A 21,452-nucleotide genomic window follows, 5' to 3' on the forward strand; every position below is an offset into this window, starting at 1 on the left:
GTACCTGTATGTTATACTGTTTAGTTTGGAGATACAACCAGATAGTCCACTGTACCTGTATGTTATGTTTAGTTTGGACTGTTTAGTTTGGAGATACAACCACATAGTCACTGAGTTCGCACCGACCAGCGATTTTTGTTACAGATTTGACCATTTTATTTGGCGGCCAATCAATCGCTGTCTCTAAGGGGGTTGCATCCAATCACCAACCAGCTTGCTTTAAAATTCCCGTCCAATCAACAAATAGGTCTCCTCCCGTCCAATCAGCCGCTGTCTCCAAGGGCATTGTGTCCAATCACATAATGCAGTTTAATGGTAATTAGCAGCTACGGTAAAGGTTGGAAGCCAGTGGAGCTACTGACAGTCAAACAGGAGGGAGCAGGAGAGATTCACACAGTGTACAATCCATAGCACCTAGTGTACAATTTCATAATATATACTAAATAACTGGGCTGACACACCTTGGCTGGGAACCTGGGGCCCACCAAAATTGTTCCCAATTGGGCCCCGCACATCCTAAGGCCGGCCCTGTATATGTAGGCCTATATTTTAAAATCTCACGTACCCCCTGGAGTGCCTTCACGTACCCCCAGGGGTACGCGTACCCCCATTTGAGAACCACTGATTTAGAATATCAGATTTGGGAAGTGTATTTTCCATCCCCACATGTAAAGGGCTTCCAGGAATTTATAGGCACAGCACAACTGGTGGAAGCAGATTTAGAAGGAACTTACATTAATACCCTCAGAATCTGCTCATGTGTTTCAACAGAAACAAGTTACTTTTGAAGTTTAGTCATAAATAAGGTCATAAATGATAGGAGCAGAATTAGGCCATTCGGCCCATCAAGTCTACTCTGCCATTCAATCGTGGCTGATCTGTCTCTCCCTCCTCACCCCATTCTCCTGCCTTCTCCCCATAATCACGACACCCATACTAATCAACAATCTATCTATCTATGCCTTAAAAATATCCATTGATTTGGCCTCCACAGCCTTCAGTGCGAAAGAATTTCACAGTTTAGTGCGGATGTCAGGGGTTATAGGGAGAAGGCAGGAGAATGGGGTTAAAGGGGAGAGATAGATCAACCATGATTGAATGGCAGAGTAGACTTGATGGGCCGAATGGCCTAATTCTGCTCCTATCACTTATGACCGTATGACTTTATGCGTGGTTGCTGAAGAAAGCAGAAAGGGGGAGAGGCGAAGATGTGATTGGTGATGGAGCTGACAAAACCACATTGGTGGGTTTGGAGTCCTGCATGGGCCAAGCATAGTAGTTTCCTCCAGTGAAGGCCACAGCTGAAGCTCGGTCTTCAGAGAAGGAATTGTGTCGGCCTTACCAGCCTGGACTTGCAGGGAATTTGTGGCCCATGTCAATAAATACTAACCTTGCAGACTATGCCCACTGTGGCTGTGGTCACATTTAAAAATAAGATAATTGCTCGTTTATTACCATCAACTGTGTGTTGAGCTGAAAAATACTTGTCGCAATTTGACCAATTTCCCTCCTGGGATAAATAAAGTTCTATCGTATGTAATTCATATCGTATGGTATCTAATTGAGATTTATTTCCACAGTATTTTGGTGTTCACCTGCTAAAGACGGTGCGTTTACTGCGACTACTGCGGCTGCTTCAGAAACTGGACCGCTACTCCCAATACAGTGCCGTGGTGCTCACCCTCCTCATGTCCATGTTTGCTCTGATCGCACACTGGATGGCCTGCATCTGGTACTTCATTGGGCAGAAGGAAATTGAAGTCAATGACCTGTCCACCTGGGAGATTGGTGAGTAGTAGCACTTGCGCAGTTTGGATTAGATTGCCAGTGTGTAAGGCAACATCGGTATTCTGCCCTGGATCTACTGAGGTCAATGGCAACCATTGCCTAGAGGTTCTTGATTCCTTTTGTGTTTTTTTTCCATAAAAGGTAGAAGCTGGTATATTAAATATCCGCTACATATCAACTACACAACGATCAACTAACATACCATGAGGTATTATTTTCAACAATGTATGGTATTACAAACAGTACACTCTCCTAAATGTCACAGGAGGCAAATGGTTCTTGGTTATCCATTTAATTGATGTAAAGGAGGATCACAGACACAAAATGCTGGAATGACTCCGCGGGCCAGGCAGCATCTCTGGAGAGAAGGAACGGGTGATTTTTGGGTTGAGATCCTTCTTCATTGATGTAAATATATTAGTTTGATGTAAATTTAAATTCTTCTTCTTCTTCTTGCGTATGGCTTGCACAACCTAAAGTTGTGGGACAACTTGTTCTATTTGATCTTATTTGATTGTGCACGCTGGGTTGATTGCATTTGTCGAAACAGCGCTGACCGCGTGAAGGTTGCAACCTTCCACCCCCGGTAAATCCCATTGAAAAGATGCTGTGGAAGAAATGAACAGAGGGAAAATAAAGGAAAAGCTGAGACTTTGAGGTTTGCTTTCAGAGGCTTTATTGCTTATCATGGAGAGATGGCCGCAGTTAACTGCACACCAGTTCCCTGTCTTCACATCAGAATTAGTCAACAGTTATACTGTGCTTTTATTTTTTGTTAGATACAACTATACGAGAATATACTTTGTCCTTTTATTACTATCCACCACATGGGTACCAATTATTTAATTAGTCATAACACACTTTTTGCTTATTTCAATCTTATTCAACAACAGATGGTTAATACAAGTCAACCATAATACAAGGGCATCTTAACATTATTCTATCTCATCTTTCTAGCAGACCACGCCACTGCCCTGTCTCCGAGCCAATCATAAGCCCCTATTTACTGCAACGTTTCTGCGCTACTAGTGGTACGGGCGCAGGTGGTCTATTGTAACTTCCCACAGAGAAACAGGCTTCCTTATCTCTGTCCTAATGTTATTATGTTTACACTCATCATTCACCATTCCACGCATTCCCAGACAAGAGGTAATGCATCTTAATCTAATTTACTGATTCTCACGATCCTCTTCTGCACCTGGTCAACAAGAGATGTCAAATGCCACATCCACACACCCTTTCATTACCTTGTTCAATTCCGATCAAAATTAAATAAGAAAGGAATTTATTGTTTTCTTTCACAGTTGGCACAGTATGTGGTTAGACAATAATGGTCCACTAACTCCTTATGAAGTTGTAGCCAGTTTATCGGAGCTTCTTGGTTCTAATTTCCCTAATTAAAAAAAGCTTGAATTGTTATTTCCCCTAACTTTAAGAAATGTTTAAGCAGCATATTTTGTAGCTTAACCTTGTGTTTTAAAGTTACACAATTCGTTAATTTAATTTTGTGCTCCAATGGCAACTCTGTCATGTGGCGTTAAATTAATGAACATTCTCTCAGCCTGTATTTCTATCTAAGGTCATCACTAATTTCAACTGTTCAAGTACCTTGGACTTATTTTCCATATTTCTCTACAGTATAATTTAATGTTTCATAGAAAATAGGTGCAGGAGGAGGCCATTCAGCCCTTCGAGCCAGCACTGCATGAATGACAAGTCCCGTGGTTTTAAAAACAATCAAGAAATGCAAAAATTTGCAGGGTCAAGTAAAATAAATTTTTAAAATGAGCATGGTTTAGGAAAGATAAATCGCAGTGACTTTTTCATCAGAGGTAATGTAAGCTTTGTCACATACAATATTTACAATACTAAGGCTTGTATATAACCACAATACTTGGAATACGTTTAAATGTCAGTAGTGTGTGGTGGTGATTTTACTTCGGAGTCACGTGAGTGACTACGTGAAGACCCCGTCCAGCACGTATGCGGGACATAGCGTCTCACGCAGTGCACAGCGACGGACAGGAGTGCGAGCTCTCCCACAACAATTTGAAAACGGACCTTCAGGTAAGCAAATCTTACTCTGAGGACATGGTGTTTTCGAAACCCTGTTCTGTTTTATTTTTAAACAGGAATGGAACAGGGAAAACATCAAGGAAGGTCGTTCCCGTTGGGCTGCAATGGACCAGGAGGGTTCCAGCAGTGGGGGGTGACCGGCGGCACCTGGACCCACAGTCACCGACAGCATTCCAAGCCAAGCCCAGCGCCGCTAGCACAGCTCAAAAGGGAACGTTGGCGACCAACCGCAGCGGGCTGGATGTAAGGCATAACGGTAGTCGGACCGGCTGGTTCACTCAGAAGATCCCGGCATGGTAGACTCCCGCCCGAGAGCGGCTAAAGGTGACCGTTTCAAGCCTTATGGAAAGGCTCATGGAGCAAAAGCTCCAGCGAGACTTGCTCCAGGAGATGGGGCAAGCTCGCCAAGGGAGCACAAACACTCCCGCTCCAGTGCACTAACGCACTGGCCATCGCATCTCCCTCAACAGAGGGGAGCATTGGCGACCAGGGCTGGGCTGGTCAAGAAGAGGGGTCACTGGCTGAAGAAAATCGGGAGTATGCTTGAGGTACAGGACCAGGAAGAGCTGCTGGGTGTGGTGAACCGCTACGTGGCAACACCACGAGCGGGATGGCCGTTACAGCCTAAACTGGCGGCCAGCTTACTACCTGTCCTTTAAACCTCTCCAAGACAGGTAGTCATTGAGGCGTTGGACTTTATCACGCCTCCCCAAAATTGCATTTGCTCAATATGCCTGCCATTACTGGGGGTACATTGAGCAGGGTATTTTTTTTTTTTTTTGTTGTTTATTTTATTAGAAGTTAATACAGCACAAAACAGTACAGTGGCACCTAATTTTAGGTGCCAACTATGTAATACCGTAATCCATTCTATGTACAACCTCTAGTTTTATGTTATAAGAAAGAAGTAAGCAGAACAAGAAAAAGAAAGCAATAGAAAGGGGAAAAAGTGGAAAAATAGATGGTAGAGAGTAGAAAAACGCGAAGTGTGTATATAAAAAATAAAAAAAGGAAGAGAGAAAGAGGAAAGTAAATATAGAAGAGAAGGCCCCTTAAAAGAGAATTTTTCAAATCTGTATTCGGAGATGTAGCTCTATCCGCGTCATGAACTGAAATCGGCAATCCTTACGGCACCGCTGCATCACATGATTCCAAAAAGTCGATGAAAGGAGACCAACTCTTTAAGAATTGGTCATATTTATCTATTAGTCGGAGTCTCATTTCTTCAAGGCGTGCTATGTCCATCATATTCCTAATCCACATTTTAACAGTTGGTGTGGTTGTATTTTTCCAAAATTTAAGTATCAATTTCTTTCCAATTATTAACCCATAATTAAAAAAAACATTTTGATCTTTATTTAAATTGGTATCTTCTCCTATTATTCCAAATATAATCCATTCCGTTTTGGGTTCTATTCTTGACTTGAAAATCTTTGTAAATATATCAAATATATCACTCCAAAATTTATTCAACTTTGTACATCCAACAAATGAGTGTGTTATATTAGCGTTTTGAAACAAACATTTATCGCATCTGGGAGAGACGTTTGGATAAAATTTATTCAACCTCGTTTTTGAATAATATAGTCTATGTAATTGAGCAGGGTATTTAAACCCAAAAACTTAAAATTACAAAAAATGTTGATGCCCCTGATGTCAGCTATCATTTCACAAGCTCATTCCATGGACAGGGTTGACATGCCAAAACACCCTGGCTCTACTGTGCAACACAGTATGTGATTGGCAACCTCCGGAAGGAGGTCATAAAACCTGCCCTCAACCTAAAAAATTCATAGGACTGTGTAGAACGCCGGCCTCAGAACCACAGATCCTGCTATTTGGCAAAGAATTACCAAATCAAACCTAAAATCTGGACGAAGAATCCAAGGCATTTGGCCTCATGAGGGCAGGACCTGGAATGAGCAAACCACTCAAAACCCAGACGGCAGTACCTCTACGCATCCACCAGTAGGCGTCTACTTTGTGGTACTGGTGAAAGCTCGGGACCTGCATACCATCCCCGCAAGTCTTTCAGGACAGGGCCCAGAGCGGGCCCCATGGAAAACGCGCGAACCCCCAACAACACCACACCAACAGACAAGGAACCAGAAACCAAAGAAATGAACACACCACCAAACAACAGTGGAGGTAGGTGGGTCTGGTTCCTACCATCAGATAAAAGGTGAGGGGATTGTACTAATGGGGGGGGGAAGGGGAACTACACCTGGTTTTGGAAGCATGAAGAACTATCACACTTGGTAGTTATGTACCAAAAGGTATTCAAGGATAAAAATTGAATTAAAGAAAAACTTGCCACCAGCTCAGCATGCACCCCAAAGGGGTTTTACCCTCTCACTAAAAAGAAAAACATGAGGGACAAGCTGAACTGGAGAAGTTACATACAAAGGGGTCATAAAGAACCTAAATATGAAACTTTGGAATTCGTATTAAATTTACTAAAACCAAAAAAGATGGTGAATGTCGCACCATCATTGACTTAACCACATTGAATAATTTTGTCAGGTATACACACTTTAATGGAAAACATGTGTAACTGCCAAACAATGGATTTCCTAAGGATACTTTATGGTAGGCATCGACTCAAAAGATGCATACTATTCAGTGCCCATTCATAAAGATCATCGAAGATACCTAAAAAATTACCTGGATGGGGTAACTATGGCAGTACAAATTATTGACTAATGGGCTAAATATGAGCCAAAATTGTTTTCCAAGTTATTTAAACCAGCCTTGACACTATTAAGGAAACATATTGTCATGGCATATGTCGATGATATTTAACAATAGACAAAACCATGGAATTAGCTAATTCAGCAGCATTAGCTACCAAAAACTTATTTAACCTGGGCTTTGTCATACAATCCAGATAAATCTACGTTGACGCCATCCACAATTATGGACTATCTGATAATCAATTAACTCAGTCCACATGTCTATAACGTTGCCAAAAGGACAGTCAGCAGAATTGGCACAAACATGTAACAAATTAATGGTTAACAATCAACCAACCATTCGACAAATTGGCAAGAGTGATTGGGAAATTAGTAGCAGCATTACCAGCCACTTAACTTGGACCTTTGCATTAGAGCAAAGGTGCTAGTGTTTTAAACAAAATAACCCATATCCAGAACAGGTGGTAGATCTAGAGTCATCACCACTACAGACACTGGACACAAAACCTAGTTGGAAATGTTGGGTGCGTTCTATGGGTTAAAAACATATTGTTCAAAAGTGCATAATTTTTGCATGTTCGTTTACAATTTGACAATACCACAGTGGTGGCCTATACTAACCACATGGGCGGAATAAAATCGATATCATGTGGCAATTTGATCAACACAATCTGGTAATGGTGTGTCGTCAAACATATTTGTCTATCAGCAACTTACCTACCAGGTAAGCTAAATACTGTGGCAGACATGTTAAACATCAAAGTACTTGCTGAAATTACAAAGCAATATGGAACACCAGATATCGATTTCTTTGCATCCTGACTGAATCACCACATACCGATGTATGTCGCTTGGGAACCAGACCTTGAGGCAGCGGCGATGGATACATTCTCGCTGAACTGGGGGGGGGGGGGGGGGGGGGGGGGGGGTGGGGGGGGGGGTGGGGGGGGGGGGGGGGAACTAATCTCTATGTTTTCCCCCCTTTCTTCCTCATCAATTCTGGAGTATGGTGTACGATTTTGGTCGAATAATTATAGGAAGGATGTCAACAAAATAGAGAGAGTACAGAGGAGATTTGCCAGAATCCTGCCTGGGTTTCAGCAACTAAGTTACAGAGAAAGGTTGAACAAGTTAGGGCTTTATTCTTTGGAGCACAGAAGGTTAAGGGGGGACTTGATAGAGGTCTTTAAAATGATGAGAGGGATAGGCAGAGTTGACGTGGATAAGCTTTTCCCACTGAGAGTAGGGAAGATTCAAACAAGGGGACATGACTTGAGAATTAAGGGACAGAAGTTTGGGGTAACATGAGGGGGAACTTCTTTACTCAGAGAGTGGTGGCTGTGTGGGATGAGCTTCCAGTGAAGGTGGTGGAGGCAGGTTCGTTTTTATCATTTAAAAATAAATTGGATAGTTATATGGACGGGAAAGGAATTCCATATAACCATATAACAATTACAGCACGGAAACAGGCCATCTCGGCCCTACAAGTCCGTGCCGAACAACTTTTTTTCCCTTAGTCCCACCTGCCTGCACTCATACCATAACCTTCATAACACTCATACCATAAAGGGTTATGGTGGGAGCGCAGGTATATGGGACTAGGGGAGAATACGTGTTCGGCACGGACTAGAAGGGTCAAGATGGCCTGTTTCCGTGCTGTAATTGTTATATGGTTATATGGTTATATATCCTTTCATATCTTTGAATATGTCATTATCACCAGCCTTACTGAAGTTATTTGAAGGCAGACATGGTGTCAAACCTAGGGTAGACACAAAAATCTGGAGCAGCTCAGTGGGACAGGCAGCATCTCTGGAGAGAAGGAATAGGTGACCTTCCGGGTGGAGGCCCGTTTTCGGACTGAGATTCAGGGGAAAGGGAAACGAGAGATATAGACGGTGATGTGGAGAGATATAGAACAAATGAATGAAAGAAATGCAAAAAATGTATTATGCTAAACGATGATGAGTGTCAAATCTGCAGCCTTTCAATGTGGTTTTCTTCCACAGTGGGCAGTGCACTCACTAAAACAGTTAGATCAGGCAGTCGGTGGCTGGGAGAACACTGTAAACATTAAAGCAAATCAAAATCTAGCAAACACTGCTTTTCACCGCTGCAGTCAGCTAATTGACCAAGATGTAGAGTATGGGGAAAATAATTAGTTAGGTCCCCCTACCCATCCCCCTACCACTTCTTGTTAATGTTGGCTGCTTTACTGAGGCAGCATTCAATGTAGATGGAGTTGAGCTGCATGGAGATGGAGGTGGTCTTTAGCTGGATGGACTGGAGTGAGCCCCATCTGTAATTTCTTGCTGTGTTGGGCAGAGCAGTTGCCATACTAAGCATCTGGAGAGGATGCTTCATATAGTAATCCTGAAGAAAATGGGAAGAATCATTGTAGACATGCCAAATTTCCTTCATCGTCTGAGGAAGGTTTCCGTGTGCTTTCTTGCTCATAGCACCAATGAGATTTGACTGGGTCAAATTGTTTGTAATATTTACACGCAAGAGTAAGGTGAAGGGGAAATATATTTAACAGGAATCTGAGGGGTAAATTTTTCACACAAATAATGGTGGGTGTACGGAACAAGCTGCCAGAGGAGGTGGTTGAGGCAGGGACTATCGCAATGTTGAAGAAGCGGTTAGACAGGTACATGGATAGGACAGGTTTGGAGGGTTATGGGCCAAACGCGGGCAGGTGGGACTCGTGTAGCTAGGACGTTGGCCGGTGTGGGCAAGTTGGGTCGAAGGGCCTGTTTCCACACTGTATCACTCTATAACACGTGTGGCTGGGACATGTTGGCCGGTGTGGGCAAGCTGGGCCGAAGGGCCTGTTTGCACACTGCATCACTATAACTCTAAGAAATCTAAGGTGTTGGACATCTCCACGTTAGCACCTTGCAGACTGGGCATGTTCTTCAATCTGCTTGAAGCCGACGGAGATCTCCTTGAGTTGACTGTCATTGAGGTGGAAGTTGTGTTGTGCTACAAAGCTGCCTATCTCTATCCTCTACCTCATCTCATCATTAGTTGAGATCCAGCCCACTACAGTGGCGCCATGTACAAATGTGTAAATAGTATTAGAGCAGTAATTGGCAAACCGCTGCTGTGGCAGTGACCCGCCTTCTGCCTCGACCCAAATCAACTCTGCTGTGCAACTACAGCAGTGTGGCGTTTCTCTGCCCATGGCAGATTGATATCCCTGCAGGAAACATCGAGAGGGATTTGCCATTGCATAAACAAGGATAGCCTGCATGCATGAGTGGACCTGGCTGTGCTGGAGTGCTGGCTATGTGGCGCAGCGGTAGAGTTGCTGCATGGCTGGGTCCACTCCAGCACGGCTCCCGCTGCCTTACAGTGCTTGCAGCGCAAGAGACCCAGGTTCGATCCTGACTACGGGTACTGTCTGTACGGAGTTTGTACGTTCTCCCCGTGACCTGCATGGGTTTTCTCCGAGATCTTCGATTTCCTCCCACACTCCAAAGACGTACAGGTGTGGAGGTTAATTGGCTTGGTGTAAGTGTAAATTGTCCCCAGTGTGTGTGGGATAGTGTAAATGTGCAGGGATATGATGGTGGAGTTTGGTACGTAGCTATGCTGAGAGGCCCCGGATGGCAGCCGGCATGAACAGGTAGTGACCGCTGGGAACAAGGGCGGACCGGATAAGGACAGACAAGGACAAACAAGACCATGCAGCAAGGACAGGCTTGGTGGCTGACAAAGACCCAGCGGGCATTTGCAGTGTATGCTTGGAACCCCTGGAGACCGTAGAGTGGAGGTGGGAGCCGCTGGTGGTGACGACTGCAAGGAGTGGCCCAGAAGGAGAGAGACCAGGGTATAAACTCCAGCACCATCAAGCTCGGCTGCACCCGGGATACTGGAGCGGTCACAGAGTAGCGGGGCAGCTGGTCGCAAGTCGCAGGTCCAACGTCGCAGGTCTCTATTTTCAGAGTATTTGTGGACATCTTTAACCTTTCCCTACTCCAGTATCTGCCTTCAGTTCACTGTCATGCTGGTGCCACATAAATACAAGGTTGCATGCCTTAATGACTACTGATCGGTAGCTTGGATATCCACCATGAAGTGCTTTGAGAGCTGGTCATAGTACAGATCAATTTTTGACAATAGAATACGGAGTAAGCCATTTAGAATGGAGACGAGGAAACACGAGTGGTGAGTCTGTGGAATTCTCTGCCTCAGAGGGCGGTGGAGGCAGGTTCTCTGGATGCTTTCAAGAGAGAGCTTGATAGGGCTCTTAAAATAGCAGAGTCAGGGGATATGGGGAGAAGGCAGGAACAGGATACTGATTGGGGATGATTAGAATTTTTTTTAGATCCTTTATTTGTCATTCAGGTCTGAACGAAATGTCGTTACCTGCAGCCATACATACACTAATAAACAACAGAACAGACAGTAAACGCAAATTAACATCCACCACAGTGAGTCCACCAAGCACCTCCTCACTGTGATGGAGGCAAAAATCTTAGGGCTGCAGTCTCTTCCCTCCTCTTCTCCCTCTGCGCTTAGGCGATTCCCCACCGGGCGATGGTAAATCAGTCCCGCGGCTCACCGAGCTCCGCGAACGGGCCGGTTCAAACACCGCGGCCCGGGGGTGGTCGAAGCTGCCGCCCTCCAGTCCAGTAGATGCAGCTGTTGACGACATCGTCCACTGGCCCGCGGCCGAACCCCGGACTCAGGCCGCCGCCGCCAGAACGCCGTGTCAGCCACCGGAGCACCGTTCCAGCCCCGAGCCGGGTCGCCCTCATGTGAGCGGCTCAGCCCTGCGCCAGGCCGCCCTCACGGGAGCACCGTTACCCTCAAGCCAGGCGGCCCTCACGGGAGCGTCTCAGCCCCTCACAGGAGTGCCGTACCAGCCCCGAGCCAGGCCGCCCTCATGGGAGCGAGCCCAGGGCGAGTCCTGACAGGCTCTGCCTCCGGAGTCTCGAGGTCGCCAGCGCAGATGGAGGCAGAGAAGGGGGATACGACAAGAAAGCCGCATTCCCCCCGAAGGGAGAGACAGAAAGCCCTGTTTCACACCCCCCCCCCCCCCCCCCCCACAGATAACACAAACCTAAAAACCAAAAACTTAACTAAACAAGACACAAAAACAACATTAAAAAAAAACAACAAACGGACTGCCGGCGAGCCGCAGCCGTTCACCAGCGCCACCACTTCTGGAGTGATCAGCCATGATCACAGTGAATGGCGGTGCTGGTTCGAAGGGTCGAATGGCCTACTCATGCACCTAATGTCTATTGTCTATATTGTCTATGACAACTACATCAAACTCTTACTTATTGACCAAAGACAGAAATAAAAAGCTGCAGTAACTCAGCGGGTCAGACAGCATCTGCTCCAGTTGGATTCTGCGGTTTGGCTCTCAAGAAAGCCGACCTGATGTCCGCAACGGTGACCATCAATCCACTGATGTCATTCAAGTGACCTACTATTCACAATTATGCATAGAATACCTTCAGCCCATTGGGGAAGGATTTATTGTTACCAGTAATTCTGCACCCGCTTTATAACTACTTGTAGCATGCAATGCTCGCCACAATTAGCAGTGTGCGTGTGTGTGTGTGTGTGTGTGTGTGTGTGTGTGTGTGTGTGTGTGTGTGTGTGTGTGTGTGTGTGTGTGTGTGTGTGTGTGTGTGGGTGTGTGTGTGCGTGTGTGTGTGTGTGTGTGTGCATATGTGTGTGTGTGTGTGTGTGTGTATGTGTGTGTGTGTGTGTGTGTGTGTGTGTGTGTGTGTGTGTGTGTGTGTGTGTGTGTGTGTGTGTGTGTGTGTGTGTGTGTGTGTGTGTGTGTGGTTAGTCAGGGGCTCTAGCTTTGTCTGTAATTGTCTCAGCTTCTCCGATAGTTTTGCGAAGATGAATTTGCCTGAAATAAATAAAAGCCCTGCTGGATTTGGAAATCCATCACTACCACTGCTGATAGGTACACTTTACAGTAGGAATTTGTGAAGTAGATTAATCTATCTTTCTCAACTTCCTGCTGATGAAATCCACCATGATGAAAACACACAATAGGATATAAAAAATGAAGCAAAATATAAAATAATCTCAAAGGACAATTACAAAAAAACGAGCATTTTTGTGGTTTCTTCACATGTGGAAATATATTCTGAAGCATTTGCAGAGGAACAGTAAAGTACGACAGAATTAAAGCAGTTCATTTTATATCACATGGAGCGTTGCCCTTAATTGAACAGCCTAATTTACATTGTATCATCTTTCAGGAATGCTAACCATTTAACCATGATTTGGTTGCAAGAATTAGAAATCTCTGTAAACAATGATCACTGGGAATCAGAGCGAATTATATAGAAACATAGAAACGTAGAAAATAGGTGCAGAAGTACGCCATTGGGCCCTTCAAGCCATCATCCAGAATCAGTACCCTGTTCCTGTTTTCTCCCCATATCCCTTGAATCCATTAACCCTAAGAGCTCTATCTAACTCTCTCTTGAAAACATCCAATGAATTGGTCTCCACTGCCTTCTGTGGCAGAGAATTCCACAGATTCACAACTCTCTGGATGTAAGTTTTTCCTCATCTCTGTCCTAAATGGCCGACCCCTTATACTTAAACTACGACCTTTGGTTCTGGACTCCCCCAACACCGGGAACATTTTTCCCGCATCTAGCCTGTCCAATCCCTTAAGAATTTTATATGTTTCTATAAGAACCCCTCTAATCCTTCTAAATTCCAGTGAATATAATCCTAGTCAATCCATTCTTTCAGTATATGTCAGACCTGCCGTGCCAGGAAGTAACCTGGTGAACCTATGCTGCACTCCCTCAATAGCAAGAATGTCCATCCTCAAATTAGGAGACCAAAACTACACACAATACTCCAGGTTCGATCTCACCAGGGACCTGTACAATGGCAATAGGTCCTCCTTGCTCCTATACTCAACTCCTCTCGCTATGAAGGCCAACATGCCATTTGCTTTCTTCACTGCCTATGCTTTTATGCTTTCTAAACCATGCAGATTGCTACAATGCAAGGATTTGGATTTGGTGTTGTTTCAAAAATTTCCAATAAGGGTATCACATATTCACATATCATTTTAAAGAATTGGATTGAAACCTCAATGTCCCACATGATTTGATAAATCAGTTTTTCACCTTGCTGTATCACAATGTTAACACAAATTGTACATTTGAGCTTTTTGTGAGCACTAATTTGAACTAATTACATAGAAGGATTGCTTTTGTTCATCATTATTTTGGAAGCAAAGCAAATGTTCGCAGATATTATGTCCTATGGGGAGCATTGAGCTCTAATTCATATGCGGCTGACACTGCTTATCTTGTTTGAGTGGACTTGATTGAATGTGTTCCATCATCAGATTGTCTATTTATGTAGTTTGAGGCTCGTTAATAAACATTCGAAAATGGCAGCCATCAATATTCACTGAAAAGTGTCAAACTCTTTCTGGTGTCATATTCATTCAGTAATTGATTGATGCATTTAATTTGTAATATGCAACACATTTATTATAGGCTTCTCTTGTTCCGGTGGTGCTGGTGCCAGCAGCCTCCACCTACAGCCTGGTATCTTTTTGTTTTTTTGTTTATTTAGTTATGTAAAAGTGTGTTTTTTTTGTGTTTTTTGGTGTTTTTATGTGGGGGAAGAGGACACGGTGCGGGGGATACCGTCCTTCAGCCGCTTCCTGGTGAGGACGCGACTATTATTCGAGTCGCGTCCTCGCCCCCCCCTCCCCCCACAGTGGCCTACCTACCTGGATTGGTGCGGCCTTTCCTGCCGGGATCGACCAGAGCTCCAGCAGCGGCGGGACAGCGTTGAAACATCGCGGGGCTGGCGATGCCTTACCGGGGGTCGCCATCTGGAGCCCGGAGTGCTGGACCTGCTGCACCGACATCCTGGAGCTGCGGTTTGCTGAGCTCCCACGCGGGCGGCGCTGATGGACAGCCAGTGGTCCTGCTACTCTGCCCGGCTCAGCCCGCGGACTCGGGAGCTGCAGACTCCGGCAGCGGGAGGCGGCTGATCGGGAGGTCCGGGCCGCTGAGGAGGAGGATGTTCACCGTCGGGGTTCGGCATCGGCGTTCCACCAGCTCGGCGTGGGGGCCTGAACATCGGGCCACCCGGGGCGGCAACTGCGGGTGCTCAGAAGGCCCCGACCACAGATGAACACGGAGGGGAGGCTGGCTGGACTATGGTGCCATCCTCACCTTGGTGCCATTTATGTTATGTTGTGTCGTGGACTTTCTGTGCTTTTTTTTGATTCAATTTCAATTTTATTTTTAATATGTTTTATTATTTATTTATTATTATTTTTTTTGTGATTTTTTTTATGATACTGCCTGTAAGGGAAATTCATTTTGTTGTCTCAAATTGAGACAATGACAATAAATTTGAATACAATACAATACTATACAATACAATACAATTGTTGAAATGTGAACTATGCTTCCTGGCAGACTTTAGCTACTGATTCAGTCCCGTGAAGAAGCCTACACATTCATTGGAAACTCGGCAAACTGATGAGCAGTGTATGCAGGGCAATTCTAGAGGTGTGTTCACATTTCTAAACGTAAACATCAAAGCTTTTTCAAATCTCTTCAAATTCCCAAGAGAAAAACTCTGATGTTTTTGATTCCTTGAACTAAAAACTATTTATAATAGGAATCTTTGATAGGATGCTGAGCGGTAACCTTTTCACATGAGGTAGTTAAGGCTGGGACAACCCGATGTTTAAGAAACAGTTAGATAGGTACATAGCTAGGGCAGATTTGGAGGGACATGAACAAAACGCATGCAGGTGGGACGAGTGTTGCTGGGACATGTTGGCCGGTGTGGGCCAGTTGGGCCGAGGTGTTTGTTTATCTGCTGTATCACACTATGACTCTATGACTCTATCTGCAATTTGGTGGCCTTTGATCACAGTAAGAGTAACGTGTTTATTTATTTAGTTTATCACATCATGTTGCTCCTCAAAAGAAGGAAATGGGGAAATAGAATAGAATAGAATAGAATAGAATAGAATAGAATACAATAGAATAGTAAGATTAAACGAGAACTTACCAGTTTGAAGTTTGATCTGTATTTTATGAGGAGTTACGATGAGGGATTTCGTGAAGAACCCCGCTTCCACGCATGCGTGTCATTCTTCAAAGCAGCGGTGTGAGGTCACAGGAACCTATAATGATCTAACATAGTAAGATTATCAAAGAGATACCAGTTTTTGATATGATCATAAGAGGGTGGGAGCGGAGGGCACAAAATCCCTCATCGTAACCCTCATAAAATACAGATCAAACTTCAAACTGGTAAGTTCTCGTTTAATCTTACTATTTTACTTCGGAGTCACGTGAGTGACTTCGTGAAGATTTCAAAGCTCTGTGACCTCATGCCATGGAACGAGTCCATGCTTCACAACTGCCTTGGGTATTGGGAGAGAGCATCATTAGTAATTTTAAAACACAATTATACAAAGAGTTGTGTGGTATAATGAAAACATTATATAACATTTTTTAAGATTTGAGAATCATAGCCCTGTAACCTTTCGGGCAATTATTCTGTTGGACATAAAATGTTTTCTTAATACAAATGATGGCTCCAAAAAATAACTGGTTTATTATAAAACCTGTGGAAAACCCTTTTTGAATGACCATCCTGTCATTCTGAGGATTTGGTCTGTGGGTACCTGTACAATTTTTGCTGCGGATGTTGCTGCAGCCCTGGTGGAATGAGAGTTAAAACATTAGTGTCATTTTTAGGACCTATTTGAGCCACCTTAATATAGTTTGAGTCGTAACCCTTTCATGCGGTTTCTTGTAAGAGATAAACAACTCCATTTCCTGACCTCGAATGTTCTTAGTATATTCTATGTATTGTTAGATGTGTCTTGCTATACACAGTCGTTTGCCATATGGGTGTACTATAAATTCAAACACTTGACCCAAGGAAACCGATCTGTTTTCTTTTATTAAATCCTGTATGACAACACCAGTTTCTCGGTGAGATGATCAGGGAGTCCAGGCGCAGTTTGCTTAATGGCTGGACTTGTTGTGCGGTAAATAACACCATGAGCATAACCATCTTCCTGGTCTGTTACTGAAGTGACAACGCTGTTATGAGCTACAAGCTCCTCAGCATATTGAGAAACGACACCCACGTCCCAGATTTCGGAGTACCTGGTTTTCTTACCAGGGGTGCGTTCCCACCTCGTGCCGCTCCGTTCCTTGTGATAGGTAATTGGAGAGTGCACTTGTGGCACTATTGATGGCACTGTAGCTCCATCGATTATCATAATGGAGGCTTGTTAAAATTCCAATACGGCCAGAAAGTTCTTGGCCTTTGGTCGAGGTTGTTGTCCAAGCAGTATATGCCCCATTTCTTGATGTGTCCAAGGTACTGCTTCCGTGTTGACAGTCTTAGTGCAGATGAGATGAGATTCATCGTCCTGTCTGACAGCCGAAAGCCGTGTAGTGGGTCTTTTAGACTCTACAAATCAATAAATCCATAGTCTTATGGCATGGATGACTGCCTCCAGTCACTGGATAAATCCATAATTTTTTTTTCTTTTTTTTTTTTTTTTTTTTTTTTTTTTTTTTTTTCCCCCTATGTTCATTAGGGAACATGGTTGTAACACCATCCCCTGTATGACCGAATACCATGATTTTGAAGGTCAGTCGGGTACTCTGAGAATTCCAGATGCCGAGTGTAGTTGAATTTTCCCTAGTACCCCATTGATGGGGCCGAACGGGGGAAATACATCACCCTATGGCTTTGTTTACATAACAATGCGAAGCTAGTTTTAGAATTGTTTGGTTTAGGTAAGGACAAAATGCCCTTCTGGTGTATGTTGTACTGTGGTTATTGGGATGAGTAAATCCTATCAGATAACCCTGAATACTGCTGAGATTATATGAATCTGTAGTGATTATATACCATACATAACTGTAGTGTTGCAACCTCCCCTACCATCGTAGGTCCCTATTTTAACAGAAGAAAAAACCCCACCCACCTACCTCCATGGTTACCGGTGGTTGTGTTATTTCCTTGGTTTTTTGAAAAGGAGGTTCTGGTTTGATATCTCTTGTTCGGAGTTATGTGGGAGGTTGAGTCTTCCGCATCTTCCAGGGTAATATTGATTTCTGGCACTGCCACTCGTATGAGCCACATTTTTTATGGCCTTGCCTGTGGCTGGTATCATGCTCCAAAATAGGCCCTTGCGCTGGCCTTGATGAGCCCCAGTGTCTTGGCTTTGTCCACACACGGTTCTTTATTTGCAAATGGTAGCATATTTTGGGGTCCCAGTGCTGGCTGAATGGCCGCCTTCCACGTGTAGTTCAGGTCATATTGCATATTACTAAACAGAGCTGGTGCGTCTTGATGGTCTTTTGGTTACCTACGTTTAGTCCAGGGTGCGGGTGTATGCTATGATGCCTTCCGTCAATCCCTTTAAGGTTCTGTGGATCTTGAGGTCCTGGTTCCTGATGTTCATCCCCATCTGCTGCCAAATGCATTGGTTTACACTGGGCACCTGTAATGCCTCACCGTTGCCAGGTGGCAGATGTCTGGCCACTGTCTGTAAATTTTCCTTGTTGGCGTTTGTGGCCAGACATATAGTAATACTATTGCCATCCTGGATCCAAGTCTACCCATGTTTGACTTGGTTAAAGTAATCAGCCACCATGTCCAGCAGAGTCCCTGCTGTGTTAGGATCATGGGATGCTGTATTACCAGGATCTGGCCCATCAGGGTCCTGCCTACTCTTTTTTAGAGTTAGAGATCTCTAGGGTCCCGCACGGGGTACCCATGTGGGGCTTAACTGCTGCCCACTTGTCTTTTGTTCTGCGGACCCCTCTTGCAAGTCAACCCAGAACTGACCCACAGTGCTCCCCTCTGATGGGGTAGAAGCATTGTGCAGCCCTCAAAGAGGTACTGCTGTGGGTTTATCACGTTGGAGCAAGGCTCCATACACCGCTTCTTCCCGCTCCAGCCCTCTCGGGCGCTGGTTGCCGGCGGTTTTATGCAAAGTCGGACCCCCTGAGTCCACTACCTTGCTTGATTTGTGTCTAGCCTTACCGCTCGGCCGCCTGGATCTGGCCGGTGCGGGGCCGACATCGGGCACAGCTGATCCCACTATGGATGATCCAAGTGCCGCTGGCTGCTGCTGGCTGCCCGTTGTTCCACGGTCTTCCTTCTCCAGCTTTGTCCTTCCTTCCGTGGAGTGGATATGGCCGGTGTGGAGGATAACTGGCACAGCTGATTCCATCTATTTCTTTAACCCGGCTTCAACGCTCTCAGCGCTCCTGGCTGCTCCTTTATCTTAGACCCCTGGGACCGACCCCCGTACTGACAGTACTGGCCCCTTGTGGTCATTGCAGCCGGTCAACCCCACTCTAATGCCCTCAATTCTGGGCACTCTTACTTATATGGTCCTTAGATAAGGGACATATAAGACATTAAACTGATAATAACAGCTACTATAGTTTTTATTTAATATATGGTCCCTAGATAAGGGACGTATCAGATATTAAACTGATAAGAACAGATACTACACTTGATCTTAGCCAAAAGGCCGAGAAGCGATTACTGTAACTAAAACCCCGCTGGGACCGACCCTGGTACTCACATTACTGGTCCCTTGTGGTAGATTGCAGCCAGTCAACTGCACTGCAAAGTCCTTGGCCTCGGCGCTGGCCGTTACTGCTGCTGCTGAGAAATGAATTTTCTCACCGTGCTTGAGCGAAGTTGGGCACAGATGTTTTCCCCCTCCGTCGATGTGCCCATGTTGCTCCTACCGCTGCCGGCTGCCGCTGCCGCTCCTGCCGCTGCTGCTCCTGCCGCTGCTGCTCCTGCCGCTGCTGCTCCTGCCACTGCCAGTGCTCCTGCCGCTGCCAGCACCTTACATGGACCCAGTCCATGTCTGCACCTAAAGGTAAGTGGAAGGAAACGCAGAGTCTCCTACCTGCTGTTCCCGACTTTTCATTCTCCGTTGTTCCCTGCGTGTCGGGTTTGAACCGCTCGGACCGACCCCGGTGTTTAAGGGGCTGGTCCTTCTCCGTTAATTTTAAAAGTGCCAGAGCCCTAATACAACCCACTGTTTTGTGGGTTGTTGGCTCTGTTTTTCCCTTCACCCCGTATGGGGTGAAGTTGGCACTCGCTCCCGTTCTGGGAGACAGTGGTGCCGACTTCCGTTGCTGGCTGACTGCTGCTGTAGAAACGGCAGCTCGTCAGCCTTCCTGGAAAGAATAAGAAAGGTAAGGAATTCTCCTACCTGTTCCACAGCCCCAGGCCCATGTAGCGTCGGTCTTTGGGGCTGTGTCGGCTCCGGAGTGCTCCCACGTCGTTCCCTGTGTGTTGGGTTTGAGCCGCTCGGACCGACCCCGGAGTTCACGGCCCTGGTCCTTCGCGGCAGTTCCGCAGCCGGTAAAACCCGGCTGTACCTAGGGACCCCTTGGACCAACCCCGGTGCTTACCTTTTGAAGAAGGTTTTCGGCCCGGACGTCCAGTTCCTAGCTCCATTAGTGCCGCTGCACTCGCTGAGCGTTTCCAGCCCTGCTGTGTACCCCAGGTACTTACAGCGCTGGTCCCTGCTCTCTGTCCTGCTGCCTCCGCGCTGGCCGCTAGCGACTGCTCCAAGCCAGTCTCGCTTGAGACTGGCATACGGGACCTCTTTGCTTGCTTCCCGCCCGGCCGAGAAGTGAATTTTGCCGGTGCGGGAGCAAAGTCGGGCACAGGTTGTTCCCCTCCAGGGAAAAAACTCGTGCTGTTGTTGCTGCCGGCTGCTTGCACTCCACGGGTCTCCCCCGCCAGCTTTCCGCAGCCACCTAAAAGGTAAGTAGAAAAAAGGAACGCAGAGTCTCTTACCTGCTGTTCCCAACTTTCAAATTCTCCCGCTTGGGGAACGTCGTTCCCCCTCTGTGTGACTCGTTGCAATGCGTGTAGCGATATGACACGCATGCGTGGAAGCGGGGTTCTTCACGAAGTCACTCACGTGACTCCGAAGTAAAATACCTTTATTGTCATTCAGACCTTACGGTCTGAACGAAATTTCGTGCCTGTAGTCATACATACAATCATACAATAATAAACAACAATAAACACAAATTAACATCCACCACAGTGGGTCCTCCAAGCACCTCCTCACTGTGATGGAGGCAAAAATCTTAGGGCTGCAGTCTCTTCCCTCCTCTTCTCCCTCTGCGCTGAGGCGATTCCCCACCGGGCGATGGCACAAACAGTCCCGCGGCTCACCGAACCCCGCAAACGGGCCGGCTCAAACACCGCGGCCCGGGGTGGTCGAAGCTGCCGCCCTCCAGTCCAGCACTCGCAGCCGCCGGCCCGCGGCTGAACCCCGGACTCAGGTCACCGCCGCCAGAACGCCGTCCCAGCCACCGGAGCACCGTTCCAGCCCCGAGCCGGATCGCCCTCACGTGAGTGCCGTTCCTCCCTCGAGCTGGGCCGCCCCGACGGGAGTGCTGTTCCTCCCTCGAGCTGGGCCGCCCCGACGGGAGCACCACAGCCCCTCACGGGAGAGTCTCAGCCCCGCACCAGGCCGCCCTCACGGGAGCGTCACAGCCCCTCACGGGAGCGCCGTTCCAGCCCCGAGCCGGGCCGCCCTCACGGGAGCGAGCCCAGGGCAAGTCCTGACTGGCTGCCTCCAGAGTCTCGAGGTCGCCAGCTCCGCCATTGGGCCTCAGCGCAGACTCAGGCAGAGAAGAGGGATACGACAAAAAAGTCGTATTCCCCCAAGGGAGAGACAGCAAGCCCCGTTTCACCCCCCCACATAAACACAACCTAAAACCAAAAACATAACTAGACAAAACGAAAAAAACAACACAAAAAAGTAAAAGCAAACGGACTGCAGGCGAACCGCAGCCGTTCACCAGCGCCGCCACTTCCGGTTATAAACAT

The 21,452-nt window shown here is 46.3% G+C and overlaps 1 protein-coding gene and 1 pseudogene across 1 annotated transcript in view; one reads left to right on the plus strand and one right to left on the minus strand.

The window, feature by feature from the left end:
- Positions 1-1,530: 1,530 nt before the first annotated feature.
- LOC129694908 (potassium voltage-gated channel subfamily H member 3-like) overlaps positions 1,531-21,452 on the plus strand; it is a 48,869-nt gene continuing 28,947 nt past the window's right edge. Inside the window, exon 1 of the mRNA XM_055631665.1 lies at positions 1,531-1,788. Within this exon, the coding sequence (XP_055487640.1) occupies positions 1,689-1,788 (100 nt within the window). The 5' untranslated portion in view covers positions 1,531-1,688. The remainder of the gene's footprint in view (positions 1,789-21,452) is intronic.
- On the minus strand, positions 18,959-19,125 carry LOC129694909 (U2 spliceosomal RNA; annotated as a pseudogene).

The sequence above is a fragment of the Leucoraja erinacea genome, unplaced genomic scaffold, assembly GCF_028641065.1.
Source record: "Leucoraja erinacea ecotype New England unplaced genomic scaffold, Leri_hhj_1 Leri_851S, whole genome shotgun sequence".
Classification (NCBI taxonomy): Eukaryota; Metazoa; Chordata; class Chondrichthyes; order Rajiformes; family Rajidae; genus Leucoraja; species Leucoraja erinaceus.